A 15,279-nucleotide genomic window follows, 5' to 3' on the forward strand; every position below is an offset into this window, starting at 1 on the left:
ATGATTCAATTATTTTGCACATTTTTAATCAGGACGGAACAGAGCAGTATTACGTCTAGGTGCCCGGACCGCCAGGCCAGCGATCCGGGCCAAAGCCCTGTTAATCTTAAGTGCATTTTGAAGAGGAGGTAGAGGTGTTCTCATTTATATATTTTTTGATTTTTTGATGAACGAAATTGTGATTTTCTTTTCTTTTGGAGGGGGGGGGGCATTATTGTAATACTTTTTTGACGTCCTGATATAGTACGGCCTATTATGTGGACTCTCAAAGTGAGTGTGGCCCAGTGACAACCCAACATGTTACATTTCACATTGCAACCTATGAGAATATTTGTCCACATTCATGTTGGTAGCTTACGCTACAAATGGTGACCTGCTGAGTTCTTTGACTCCAGTTGTCCATTTTCTCTGCACAAGCAGCACATTGTGAATTAGCTTAAAGCACTAGTTACAGTAAGGGTTAAAGGGTAAGTGATACTCGAGGAGAAGTTCCTTCTGTTTGACCCAACAATGTGCTGTGAGTGAGTGAGTGCACAGGGAGTGCTTAGGGCTAAGTGTCTTGCTCAGGGCCACTTAACCAGGCAACGCAAAGCCCTTCTGATTCCCAGACGGCCACTCTACCTCCTGAGCCACTGCCACCTTTAGGGTTAAGTTAGTCCTTGCATGCATTTGAGTTACAAAGTCTATACATTTCCTGTGCGCTATTAATTTGGAGGAGGCCTCCTGACAGATTTGTGCTCCGTGGAGCGCACACCTTCTGGTATTATTGTCTGTTTTGGTTGTTTTGTGATGGTGTGGTGCATTGACTTTTCATTGTGTACTTTTTTATGTATTTTATATCAGCTGTTCATTTCATTAAATTACTGTATTGTAGTTTTCCCTTCTTGCAGATAGATGTGATTGTCAACTGACTTGGCATACATCATGTATTAAATGTTTCTCGAAATAAAGCGTCAAAATCGAGCAGGATTGTCACTTAAAAAGTTGAAATTGTGGATTAAATATACTTTTATTAAGGCAACCACACAACCAGTACAATTTTGGTTCAAACTGGTCATTATACATGTAAGGCTGTTGGTTATGTGGGAGAATTAATAGTGGGAGAAGTTCGTTAAACAGTAAACACTCAGGTAGGTGGTCAAAAGTTCTAGTGAAAGCAAGGAGCACAGCATCAGCGATATACAAAGATAAGGGGCAGGGGTATGGCTTGTGTCATAGGACCAATCTGTACTCAAAACAATATATATCAGGCCTGTGCCATGGTGTCTTGACTACGAAAAACTCAGTATGGCAAAGGCATTATGCACCATAATAGAATCAATCATATAACAATCTGCAATAGAACAGGAAGGAATACTTTATATTCAAAAGATGTAATCTACCGTAGGTAGAGGTGTAGTATCTGTTGACAGTTTTGTTATTTTGTTCCATTAATGTAATGAAAGAAAATAGCTCTATGATATCGGTCGGCAAGCTCAAAACGCTGCTATCATGAAAGCTGGTTATACTGTATAAAGGGATTTTAGGGGTACTGATGCATACAAGTAAGCCACTCAGTTCAATCATTGCATGCGAGTGCCTCAAATCGTCTTAACAAAAGCAGAGTTGTAAATACATTGCGTCTCGTCGTCTTCTACTCAACATTTCATTTGAATCTTCATCAGTGACTTCAGTGACTTATCAGATGTTTGCTTCAGGGAACCGTGTCTTGTAATCGTCATCTGGGCTGCCATAACCTCTGTTGCGATGACGGTGGGCTCTCTGATTTTCTGGCTTTGCCTTGAATCTCACCTCTGAATAGTTGAGCTCTATGTCTTCTTCACTGGTCTCCGTGTCAGAGTTTGTCTGCCTGGGGTACTTTGGAGGACATGCCCCTTTGATGTTCTCATAGTCCTCCAGCCCTTTCTTCTCATCCTAAGAGTGATCGGTTAAAGTTAAGCGCTACCAGATCATTTGTGAGTTGTTCATTGTTGTGCATTGTTGTACATGTACTGTTGGAAAGATGTACAATTGAAAGATGTATTACTGTAGTTTTCTAACTTTTTTCTTTCTTTCTTTTAGACAAACAGTAGCCTCAAAGTAGTCATGTATGAGTTCAAAAACCGATCACTGTGTTTCCATGGTGACTGGCATACAAACATGCCCTATTGATCCTGCTAAGAAAAGATGCTTTGTTTAAAATTAGATTAAATTGTTTAAATGTCATAATTGTACATTAAACAGATTGATACTGTAGTGGCGATATTGTATTGATAAAGTATTGTTTGAGACCCTCAAAGACCCCTGGATCACACTTTGAAAGTCAAAATAAAGCTATGAATCTCAACTTTACAATGCACCTATCCATATCTACCATAAGGCTCTGAATATAATATTTAGACGTTATTACACAGAATATATGCAAATAATTGCCGGTGTTGCATTTGACATGGGCCTATTGTTTGAGCAACAATTCAGAAAATAATGACATATAGAGATTGCTCCATATATAATGCACACCACATTTCATTCACATCGGGCATGTTGTTCAGGAGTGTGGAAGCTGCTACAGTATTTTTTTTTAATTTTTTTTATAATTTTTATCCCACAATTTTGTAACCCATATTTTTTCACCCAGTGCCAATTGCCTATGTAATCCTGTTCACTACTCTCCCTCTGCCAGCCTAGGGAGAGCCCAAGCTGAAGCTCATGCCTCCTTCAATGCATGAGGAGCAAGCAGGCCGCTTCTTATCACCTGACAGGGGGGAGGTTCCCTGGTTAGACGTAGCGCGTGGAATGAACACGTTATTCCAACCAGTTCCTTTCCCCTCCATCAGGCGCCCTGGCTGACCAGGGGGAGGCAGTATAGTGACCAGGATTACTGCATGTTTTTGTGAGGGTATTAAATACCCTAGGAGACACGGGGAGAACATACAAACTCCACACAGAAAGGCCCTTTCACCAACCCCACCTAGGGTATGGGCACTGATGACGCGGAGGAGAGAACACGCCCCCAGCGTCCCCGGCGGGAATTGAACCCAGGACCTTCTAGCTGTGAGGCGACAGCGCTACCGACTGCGCCACCGTGCCCTAGCTGCTACAGTATTTCAGTGTATTTCGCAGAATTCAAAATGGCGGAGGCTTATGGGTTCTTGAGGCAAATGTGTTCCTTGTGAGGAGAAGCACCCATGTGCCAAATGTCTAGGTCAAACGTGCGTGCAGGGCATGAGTTTTCAAGGTTTTCACCTTATATCGCCTCTTAAGCCTGATTTGTACTTCCCGTGCCAAAAATACCAATCTACAAGCTCAGTACTTTGAGCGGGACACTGTCGTACAACAGAGAATCAATTAGGCTTAATGCGCAACAAATTGAACGCTGTATACACCAACACTTTTCTGAGCCAAGAGGATTATTATAAATGCTTTAAAGCTTAGAGGTGAAGAGGTCCAAAATGTAGGTGGAAAGAGAATAATTATGCAAGTGTTGCTGCTGAAGCAACCACTCTAATTACAAAATAAGACTTTTATTTAAGCCTCTTACTTAGTTTAGTGTTTTTTACAGTATAAACAGCAAATAGCTAAATATGGTAAAGCTACAGTCCGTAGGTTTTATGTTCCTATCCAGGATTGCTGTGTGGGAGATTTCTATCGCTCTGCCAAGACAGAATCCCTGCTAAATCTCTAAATGGAAGAGTAGGTAGACCACCTCCCACCACTGCAGATGTGCTAGCTATATTGTATTAATATGCTCTACCATGCAGATTGGTTAAAATAGCATTGTATTAAAGTTTTTAATGGATTGCAACATTAATGTACATCAGATTAAAGATCGCTGACCTTTTTATGTGGCTGGGCCACCTTAGCATAAAGACCATCCTCGCCAGCTTTTGCTTTTAGCTCTGGTGTATTCCTGAAAAGCAATAAAGGAATTAGAAATGCCCTTGTCATTAGAAATGCCTTCTCAGTTGCCCGAGCACTGGATTTGATAAATGGGAAATGTAATTAAGTCTCACTTTTCCTCATTCCCAAAGTTTAAGAAGGCATAATTGACAGCATCATCCTGTGTGTTCCCATCTCCATCCCTGATTGGCTGTTGTGGCGAGGGAGTCTGAACAGATGTATTATGTATCAAGCAATTAGTATATGAGCATCAGTACAGTAGCAAAGGAAGCAGTTCATTCACTCCTTCAAACTGTAAAGGGTGATTTATTCTTATTTACTCACCAGTGCCACGTTTGTAAATCAATGCACAATAAAGCATGCAACCAAGTATAAATAAGGCGATCTACAATACATTGACAGTTGTTGACAGAGCGAATCGTAATGCTGCAGCACCTCTGACATCTACTTTAACTATATAGTATTTGTATTTATCTTTCGCCGAGTTATTGCAGCTTTGCTTTGACATTTTATATAATGTCAATGGCCTAAAAAGGATGTCACCTGTTTTCCAAAAGGCAAGTTCACGGTGCTGTATACAGTGTGGATGTTGTTACACTGCCTGAAAAGAAATAATAAGAACCATAAACCTCTGCATAATGGTACTGTAGGACAGAACACTATGAATGGAGACGGAATTCACACACAATATGTTGTCATTTACATTTAGAAACTGATATTATTTGAAATGGTTTACTGTATACCATAATTGCTGCTGCAATGATTATCTGTGGTAGCTTATATTCAGAACTCTCATGTATTCATATATTAGTGATCAACATATGCACATGCAAATAAGTACATTATCATGACAAAAAACAAATGATGTGAACAATGTAACATTCAGCACAAATGCACTCACATTTGTACTGAATGTAAATGAAACTAAGTGGGATCAATGAGTCGAGATTACATGGGTGTGGTGTCTTTCTGATGTCTTACATGTTGTCTGGACGAGGCCTGCCAGGTCTGTAGTGTGGCCTTTGGTATGGGTCGCCTGTCGACAGATCCTCTCTGCTCCTGTGAGACTCTGCCACGCCAGTTTCACTCACCAGGTTTTCCCTTGTGCCGTTCCACTGACCCTGAATAGAACACACACACACACACACACACGCACGCACACGCACACATATAGAAAGATAAACAAACACAGATAAGAAATGTCATGTATTTTCTGTAGAATAACGTCAGAGAACTAACAGAGCAAAGTGGTCCATCACCAGAAAAATTAAAGAGCTCCAACAAGGAATAGTATTAGACGTCCCCTGCTGGACTGACTTGTTTCTGTTGTGTCTGCAAGAATGAAAAGGCAAAAGAGACCAAATTAGCTGTGAACGTATGTACGTCTGATAAAGGGTTCATGTTAAAGGTTTGCCTTACCTGTATACAAGACAGATAAGTAGAACGACAACCAGTAGAAGAAGAAATGAAAGGACGAATGGCATGGCCTTCATGAAGTTTCCTGTGATTGGGGAAAGAAGGAAAGCATCATCATTTGGTTTGCATCTGGTTTGTGATTTTGATGTCCATGTCAAACAAACATCTCTCACTCACTCACTCACTCACTCACTCACTCACTCAATCAAATAATTAGAATTTTCACTCACTGTCTAGGAACAAATCAACCATGTCAGACTTTTTGGCTGCTATTTCATTCAAGGCTACACAGTAGTATGTCCCTGGTTGGGTTGGGGGGACAGTGAGGTTCTGATCTTCCGAAACAAACTTGTCCACAAATTTGCCTTTTACTGTCCAGTACCATTTATATTGTAGGATGGGAGGAAAGCTGTAACTGCTGCAACTTAGCACCACAGAACCTGACCCTCCAGGCTGCAAGCTGCTGCTTATAATGGCTGCGTGTTTTGGAGCATCTAGGGAGGTAAATCATGGAGAAACAGTTTTGTTCCAATTAGACATCTGCCATTTTACCAAAAGGGAAATGTGGCTTTTAAAAGTAACTCCTCAATATTATTTTAGGCTGCACTGCCCAACAGTACTTTGGGAGAGAATCAAGTTGTGCTCCATATTACGAGGCAGAACAGAACATACCACTTAAACTGTGGCACTTCACTTTATGTAATGTTACATTTGAGAAAGGCTTCAGTGATGTACTGACATCTGACTTTGACCTCAACCTCCAGGGATTTGCCCGCTCCCAGGACGTTATTGGCCGTGCAGCTGTACAATCCACTGTGGGAGGGAGTGAGAGACTGGATCGTCGTGTTCTGAACCTGCCCCATGGTCTCGTTCTTCCCTGGGGTGGTTTTCTCCCAGGCGAAGGAGGTGGCAGGTGGATTAGACTGGGCTATGCAGCTCAGCACTAGCTGTCCATTCTCTGTCACGGTCAGCACTAGCTGTCCATTCTCTGTCACGATGGTACCAGGATGAGCCAACACTGTCACATTTTTGGGACTATCTGTTGTTGTCAAAATAAAAAGAAGGACAAATAAATACATCAATAAAATTATATATATATATATATATATATATATTACACACACACACACACACACACACACACACACACACACACACACACACACACACACACACACACACACACACACACACACACACACACACACACAGTATACATTATATATATAGTGTATATATAATGAGTAGAGGAAGTGGTACAGAATGGTCTCTCCTGTGTTATGGATGTTAGGTGATACAGTAATAGGGTTACAGTATTGGATTATGCCAAAAGTGTGTGTGGTCACATTCCACTATTCCCCTGCTAGTCTAGGATCAAATCCAATGACAAACATTCCCTCATGTGTTTTCTTCATGTATAATATTGTCACACAGATCTACATAATAGATGTAACATGTTATAGAAGTAACTGAGAGAAAGTGATAAGAAATGCCGTACACTTACATGTCACCACCAACTCCTTCTCTGTTTTGTCTGAGCCCTCAGAGTTTTTGGCATTGCAAGTATAAAGGCCTGCATGGGACAATGTCACATTAAATGACATCTGGAGTAAATTTGGCATGTATGGACCATAGTTTGGAGGCAGTAGCCTAATAGGAGTGTGAGGCTTTGACTTGGATATCCCTGACAAAGTGAGTTCTGACACAGGGAAACTTTGGACAGAACAGTTGATGATGAGACGATCGCCCTCCCTAACCACAGATACCATTGACAGTTCAGGTTTGTTTGGGCCATCTGTGGACAGGAGGTGACATATTAGCTTGACAGTCAGCAAAATTGTGTATGGATAAGAGAACAACCACTATCGTGGGTTATTACACAGCTTTGTTGAATACTCGATGCATTCTGCGCTTTGCTGTTCTGCCTCCCACACAGTGGGGGCGACGACCGCTATATATAAAATTTACATTTATTTTCAAACGTGATATTATTTTCTGTCATGTTATTGATCTAGTTAAGGAGCCGTGTAATAAGTGGGATAATGTACTGTGATTGCATAATAAACCCTAACAAGGTGACCCAATAATGACACAAGGCAAAGCAGTGGTCTCAGGCTACTCAGACCTGCTCACCCCTAGTTAACATATAATTTCAAGCACAATTTTCTTTTGCTAGAGGTTTGGGTTGTGTAGTTATACTCACAATGATTTAACTCCAAGGGCGAGACATCTTAAAATGTATGATCCTACATTCTCCCCATTGACTTACATTGCAGACTATCCTAATGTATAAAACTGCAAACCAGGTTCAGCTTGTTTTTCCGTCTGTTTACATTGATTGATAAAGATATCATCGTCTTTTCAAACACAGTTATTTAGTTGCTAAAGCATACAGATCTTCTTCCTTCAACAGCTAAATCAACATAAAGTTGACATTTTTATAAAAAACATAGTTAAAAAATAAAAAGCTGAACTGGGTTTTGTCATTTTATACATTGGCAGAATCCACTGTTCAATCAATTTGTAATCTACAGAGCAACTATTGAAGATATCCTGACAATTTGGAGTTTGCAAGGTAAACACAACCCCAACCCCAACCTCTACCAATGTTTAATTTTTCTACTTTAATGTTGATCATACTTACACAACACCCGTATAGACACTCTACTGCTATTCCTCCCTGTGCCGACTGGGTTTGTGGCACTACACATGTAACATCCATGGTCAGATATTTGAACATGCATCAGTTTTATGGTCTTGTCCCTCTCATTGACCATCCAGTCCACATGGTTGTGTTCACTGATGCGGTACCAGGAGTAATACAATGGTGCAGGATTGGCATCGGTCTTACAGGTGAATGTGAGAGGGTTATTGACTTTTACGGTGTTGCTGGGATCCACGTTCATTCTCGTGTCCTTTGGCCTATCTGTAACAATGAAAAGCATTTGATTTGGTTTCAACAGAGACACTGTCAGACATATTTTACCAGTGTAACACGGTAATAAATCTTACATTGGACATCAATCTGAATGGGAAGTGATTTTGTTTTGCCCACACTGTTAACAGCTTCACATGTGTAGTTGCCACTGTTCTTGCTCTGTATGTTGCGAAGCTCACGTCTCTGTTGGTAATCAGTTACCATTTTGTTCTTATACCAAATGTAAGTGACTGGTTTGGGGTTGCTTTTCTTCACTTCACAAGTTAATGTTATGCCATCTCCTTCATTAAGTAGACATTTATCAGTCTTTGTCATGCAAACTTCAGCTGTAGTTTTTATTTCAACTCCAACTGGGGCATCTGAAACAGAACGTGTGAGAATGGTTGGTTCTGATAGTCAACAGAAGCCTATACCTCAAGAATAGTGTATTGAGGTCTCCTAAATTAAATAAAAATGAAACAAATGAATTTTATGTGTGACGTTATAAATTATAAAACCTTCCTTACATTTGACATCAATATTAAGTATACTTGAATTGTCACTCCCATGCTTGTTTTGAGCTTGGCAGTGGTACTCTCCACTCTGTGAAGGCTCAATGTAGTTAAACCTCCAATTTGTTCCCTCAATAGCCTTTTGACCATCTTTAAACCAGGAAAAGGTAGAGTTAGGGTGCCCTCTACTGGAACAAGTTAAAGTTACATCGTCTTTCTCCTTGATGTCCATAGACCTTACATGGGCAGTTGTACCTTTGGGGGCATCTACATTAACAGAAGAAAACAGAAAAGATCAAATGTAAAGGGACAACAAAAATATAAATAAAAATACATACAACTCACTGTACAGATCAATATGATTCATAATGTACCATATGTGTGAATCCAATCTTTAAAAGTGCAAATCTGAAATAACTATAATAACTATATAACTATTGTTTTTTCATTTGATTTCTGATTTAATTTAATTTTATATGTGTTCATTAATTTAATGTTCCTCAAATGGTAGCAAGCCTGTATACAAAAATTATTCCTATTCACAAAAAAACTTACATTCCACCTTTAGGCTGATGTGGCGAGCTAAACATTTGTCCTCCATATTATCCTTGTCTTGTGGATGGCAAGATAGTACTCTACCATCATCTTTCCAGTTAACTTGAAATTGTGCTGTGATATTTTTATAGTTTAAGCCATTCTCTGTTTTAAGTGTTATGGTCTGGTTAAGCCCTTTCAGTTCTGGGTCTGGACATGAACTTGAGGTGTAACACTGGACTGAAACCATGTCAAACTCTTCCATCATGACTGGCGAAGACTGAAAGCTGATCTGGCAGGGGTTATCTGCAATTGCACACAGGTTAAGGTAGTACATAATCCGACTACACAAAGGTCATGTTTTGTGTATAGCTGTGATATCACTGATATGTTCACTTACCTTGTACTGTAAGATTCACTTCTGGTTTAGTTATCCATTTGTTTACTTTTCCAGCAAACCTGAAGGCATAGTTTCCACTGTCTGCTTTTTGTAGATTGCTGATTAAAATATCACATCTGGAGCCTGATCGAAAGACGTCTGAGCCGATGTATGAAACCCTTCCAGCAAGGTCTTGAGTCACTGGGTGTATCTGTGTGTTGCTGTACATAACAGTGCCTGTAAAGTTTTTGGACGCGTCAGTCCATTCCGCATTTTTTATCCAGAACCAATCCAGTGTGCGTTTCTGATCAACAGGATAAAGAACGCTGCAATGAATTGTAACACATGACCCCTCTTTGGCTGTCAAATGCGTGTCTTCCGTTTTGAAGGGATTTGGTGAGGGATCTGAGCCAACAGAATCTGTAGTGGTGAAAACAGTCATTTAAACATGATATACATGTACATTATGTATGTATGTATGTATGTATGTATAGCCTACATGTACAGTACAATGTCCAAATAGAGTAATAAATACAATGCTTACCTCTCACCACAATCAAATATGCCAATAAACTCCATGTCCATGCTTTATTTTTGTGCATCATATTTACAATCTTGAAATCTGTAAAAATAAATAAAAATAATAATGAAAGCAGGTGTGGCAGCTTATATCGTGTGAAAACTGGACTTTTGGGAGATTTTCTTTTTTTTTCATATTTGAACTGGAGGTTGGAGCTAGAAGTGTATTCCTTGTTCAAATGTAAAACAAAATGTACTATATGGCCCTCTACCACTGAATTTTGGTTTGGATTTATTGTCCCCATGGGACAATTTGGTTTGCACTAGTAGTCAACATAACCACTACACATCATACAATACCTAATAAATATACAAGCATGCATGCACGCACGCACGAACGCACGCACACACACACACACACACACACACACACACACACACACACACAAAATAGAATACATAAAACATGGATGTCAACATAATACAATTGCATAAAAGAGTCCATCAGTCCAATCCATACAGCTTGTTCATTATCCAGCAGCTGTTCAAATTATCTCAGTTATCTATTATTTTTGGCCCTTCTAGAATATGTTTACCAGGCAGAAGTTGTACATTTGTGTGGATAGGGGGTCGAGGGTCTATCAAAATGGCTTTTACCCTCTGAGTGGCTCTAACTTGATAAATATGGTTCAGATCATGCATTCATGTTAGTGCAGTGGTCTTTTGGCAAAGTTTAACCATGCTGAGGTCACCATATCAACAGATTATTGCAAAAGGTCAAATAGACTCAATACATGATGTATAAAACAAGAACAATCTATCAACAATGAAACCCCCCAACTCTCTGAAGAAAAACAGTCTCTGTTTGGCCTTCTTGCAGTGTTGGCATCAAAAGTCATTTTGTCTGTACCGTTTCCACAGCTGTGGCAATGATATAAGTTGTTACCATGATAGGATGGTTGAATCTTGTTAATTCAACATTAAAATGTGTTACAATGTTCATTTTAATTGATTTAGCTGGCTGTACAGGGGGATGGAAAAAATATGAATAGATTAAAAAAAAAGGATTATTCAAAAACATGTTATACTATGTTTCGGTAGTGACACATCTTGGGAGAGGTAAGATACCCCAAAACTATTTTAAGAATAAAATGTGAAAATTGACACTGGTATGTGTTCCTCAGTTATGGCGCATATATGTACCATATATGGTCAAAGTTTTGGAAAAATAGTATAGAAATTTCAAACAATTTCCAACTGAATTTGAACCAATTTGGTAGAATGGTACATACTGTAGTCATAGTAAAGCCTATTCTAATAGTGTCACTAAAATAAAAAAAATAAAAACAGATTTTCAAGCTAATGTGATGCAAATTAGCTCTTTTCGGCAAGCAACACCATTGTTCGATGGAGTATACACTACGCTTAAGTTAACAGAATGGCAGAATGAATGCTTTTTGTTTATTGTAAAGAATATTGTATTTTTGCCAATAACGGAGACAATATTCCCAGAGAATTCAAGCATTTCCTTACTTATTCACAAATGTTGAATCAGTGTAGAAATGGTTTACTCTCCACAGAAATGCATACAACGGATAACACATTTATATGTACAGTACATAATTCACAAATAGGCTCATTCTTACCTCAAGGGCACTATTGGGCGCGATACATCTCTTCCTAATTCAAGATCAAGATTGAAAAGGAAAGTTTTACACTCAAATAATTTGCATCACAATGCAAAAATGTATATTTTCACTTCCTCTATTGTTCAATGCTTTGGTGCACCCACCAGCATGTGTGAGAAACATTTCTGACCACATACATTTACAGAACAATTGATGACAAAAAAAGAATAGCCTCTATACCAGCGGTGGGCAACGTTGATGATGGAGAGGGCCACTATATTTCCACACTCATTCCAGAGGGCCACATTGCATATACTGTTGGGCAGAAACCTCTTATTCTAAGTCACACAAAAGTGGCAAAAATAGCCGATCTACGAGTAGATCTGCAATGTTTGCAATTTTTGAATTAGAATCCAGATTAATTTTTTGCTCTTTTTGAATCTTTTTGAAAATTAACATTATTATGTAATTTCAAATGCATTTAGTTATACTTATGCACTTTTTGAACTTAAATACAAATACTTTGGACATAAAAAAGACAATAGAATTGTAATACTAGTCATTAAGCTACTACTATTAGACTGAAGTAATTCAAGCAGGTCATGTTTGCATCTTTGGAATTGTAACAGCTGAAATCAATAACATATCAGTATTCCGACATTAACCTGGGGGCCGCATGTGGCCCCCGGGCCGCCAGTTGCCCATGTATGCTCGATACTGTGACTGCAGATTTTCTGAATGCTGCTAAATGTTGATTTTATTATTGTTTTTATGTCGTTTGTATTGTGATGTAATTATGTTGTAAAGTGTATCGAGACATTTGTGGGATTTTGCACTTTAAATTAATACAAATTTAAACATGAAACTTGCTATCAGATCATACTTTACAAGAATGTTAATGCCATGCCCCTTGGATACTTCAGGTACCCCCCCCCACCCCCCCTTTTTTTCCTGCAGCTGCCAAGGGCTTTCTCACTTCCCCCTTGGTAATCTCAACTGACAAGTCACAATTCAGTAGGCTTTGAGCTTCACTGGGTCCAAGTCTTTTTGTCAGCGCTGCATTTCAATCGATTCATCATACAGACACAGTGATGTTCATGCTCTGGTCAGGATCCTCACTCACTTTTTTAAAGTGTAGTGTGATGTATTAGGGCCCGAGCACTGGACCAGTGCAAACCCCTGTTGCTATGGTAGGAATTATTTTATGCACCAATAAATCACATTTTTCTGAAGGCCTACAGGTGCTCAAAAAGGTTGAGTGGTCAGAAGTGGTGACAAATTACATAATGTATGGATCTTGGACATTCTTCTTCTTTCAGTTCATTTCTGTGAGGGGTCACCACAACAGATCATTTTGTTTCCATCTATTCCTGTCCTGGGCATCCTCCTCAGTCACTCCAGCCACCTGCATGTCCTCACCACATCCATAAACCACCTATTTGGCCTTCCCCCTTTCCTCTTGCCTGGCAGTTCCATTTTCAGTATCCATCTCCAAATATACCCATCATAACTCTTCCATACATGTCCAGACCATCTCAGCCTCACCTCTCTTATAACCCACACCTTCCAACCTGGACTGTCCCTCTTAATATACTTGTTCCTGATGATGTCCAGGGACTGTAGCAGCGACGTAGTTTTTGATACATTTATAATAGAATTAAAAGAAAAAAAGAGGGGGAGAAAGAATTAAAGAAAGAAATTAAGAAAAGCCAACTTAAACCAAATTAAACGTTGAATATTGTAGCATATGATGGTGGTAGAGCTCTTTCTCTCTACTTTATAAATTACTATAGCTACAGTTAATGCTATGTATTTGAATTCTGAAAAATAAATGTTGAAATGGAGGCATTCACTTTCATAATCTGGTTTATTTCAATAAAACAGTTTTGGCTTATAAAAATTCTGAATAGCTGATAACTTTAAAATATATTTGCCATATTGGCTGGTGATCAAAAACGTTCACGTCACGCCGTGGTTAAGCACCTAGAGGAAGAAGTACAAGTTATCCCCCAAACCCCAAGCTTTTCAGTGAGTTTTGAGTGACAATTTCTGAAGGAAAGCTTGAGGAGCTCTGGTAGGACTATCAGTCCATTTCAGTCTTGGTTTGTTTGGCAATTGAAAAAGATGTTCAGGTTGTTTGTTCCAGTAACTTTTGAAAACATGCAGAGGGCAGAGTGAAAAACTGTCTGAGGAAGAGCAGAGATACATCAAGAATTGTTGGCTCAATGTGTTGAGCATCTTCAGTAGATAAACATACAGCAGTATGACACTTTTTCAGTGACATTGTACAGTATGACATTTCCCCAGTGACATAGTATGACATTTCTTTCAAATAAAGTATATTACTTTTTTCATTGACAGTCTAGTATATGACATTTATGCAATGACAGTGAGTACAGTACAGTATGACATTGTCTTCAGTTACTGTTACAGCATAGTATGGCATATTTTCAGAGACATACTGTAGGGGAAAGGAGAACCCCTCCCATTCTTTCTATGATGAGCTAGTGAAGATGAGCCACAGAGTCATCCCTCATTGGTATAGCACAAGCTAAGTGCCTTATTAGGCTTGGCTGGTACCGTCTGTTACAGACTTCAGAATTTTGACAACTGACTCCTGCATGGACTGTGGCTCACTTGCACATGGACTTACCAGGATGTTGATTTTTCCCCACATTTCCCACTCTGTTGGGAAATGTCTGCAGTACATTTCCCACGGAATGTAGACATTTCCATTTTTCCTACATTTGCTGCTTTCCTATTATTTCTGCCTGAGGAAAACATGTTGCCTGTGTGCTGTATTTCAACAAGGCTTTTTTGTGTTCCTTGCTTTTAAGGTACTGTTTGTTCACTGCTATGCACTACTTTTTAGCTTTAATAAACGTTTTGCTGCATTAGAGGAGCATCCCTTTTCATTATTTCTTTCCTATATTTACCGTGACACACACACACACACACACACACACACACACACACACACACACACACACACACACAGTTGACAGACTGTACATATATTCATTCATAATTGTCTATATAGTTTTTTATATATACACAAAATATAACAATCGATTGATCAATCAATCGACCAATAGATTGATAGATAGTAGAGGCATAACGGTACACATATTTATATTGAACCGTTATGAGGCAGTCAGTTTAGTATGCGCTACGAACTATATGTATCAACTTCCAATGATGCGCTCTGCGCTCAACAAGGCAGCTGCAATAGCTGTGTGTGGTCGGGATACAGAGAGAGAGAGAGAGAGAGAGAGAGAGAGAGAGAGAAAGACAGAGCGAGAGAGGGACAGGAAGAGAGAACGGAGAGCAGAGAGCGTTTGTGTGTGTGTGTGTGTGTGTGTGTGTGTGTGTGTGTGTGTGTGTGTGTGTGTGTGTGTGAGAGAGAGAGAGAGAGCGATAGAGAGAGAAAGAGAGACAGTGTAAAGTTCAGTTTGTCAGTGAATAAAATGCACCTACTGTGGTCTGAGACTCCTT

At 39.4% G+C, this 15,279-nt stretch overlaps 1 protein-coding gene across 1 annotated transcript; it reads right to left on the reverse strand.

Annotated features, from left to right (window-relative positions):
• Nucleotides 1-294: 294 nt before the first annotated feature.
• LOC308083203 (B-cell receptor CD22) lies at nucleotides 295-11,833 on the reverse strand. The gene is made up of 17 exons (XM_080425431.1): nucleotides 11,803-11,833; nucleotides 10,182-10,259; nucleotides 9,659-10,057; nucleotides 9,280-9,564; nucleotides 8,740-8,991; nucleotides 8,308-8,592; nucleotides 7,940-8,221; nucleotides 6,800-7,090; nucleotides 6,035-6,334; nucleotides 5,526-5,789; nucleotides 5,299-5,380; nucleotides 5,139-5,211; nucleotides 4,861-5,000; nucleotides 4,423-4,480; nucleotides 3,993-4,087; nucleotides 3,817-3,889; nucleotides 295-1,914 (listed from the first exon to the last, which is right to left on the reverse strand). Exons 2-17 carry the CDS (start codon nucleotides 10,240-10,242, stop codon nucleotides 1,681-1,683), a joined length of 3,174 nt encoding a protein of 1,057 aa, XP_080281557.1. The 5' UTR covers nucleotides 10,243-10,259; nucleotides 11,803-11,833; the 3' UTR covers nucleotides 295-1,680.
• Nucleotides 11,834-15,279: the final 3,446 nt, after the last annotated feature.

The sequence above is a fragment of the Gymnoscopelus braueri genome (genome assembly GCF_963280865.1).
Source record: "Gymnoscopelus braueri genome assembly, chromosome: 4".
Taxonomy (NCBI): domain Eukaryota; kingdom Metazoa; phylum Chordata; class Actinopteri; order Myctophiformes; family Myctophidae; genus Gymnoscopelus; species Gymnoscopelus braueri.

Excerpts from the sequence above, each read along its gene's own strand:
- LOC308083203 (XM_080425431.1), bottom strand. The coding sequence starts at position 10,242 with ATGATGCACAAAAATAAAGCATGGACATGGAGTTTATTGGCATATTTG. Across the intron at positions 5,381-5,525 it reads GGTTGATTTGTTCCTAGACA|GAAACTTCATGAAGGCCATG; the intron begins GTGAGTGAAAAT and ends CCCCAATCACAG. Across the intron at positions 1,915-3,816 it reads TGGCCCAGCCACATAAAAAG|GATGAGAAGAAAGGGCTGGA; the intron begins GTCAGCGATCTT and ends GATCACTCTTAG.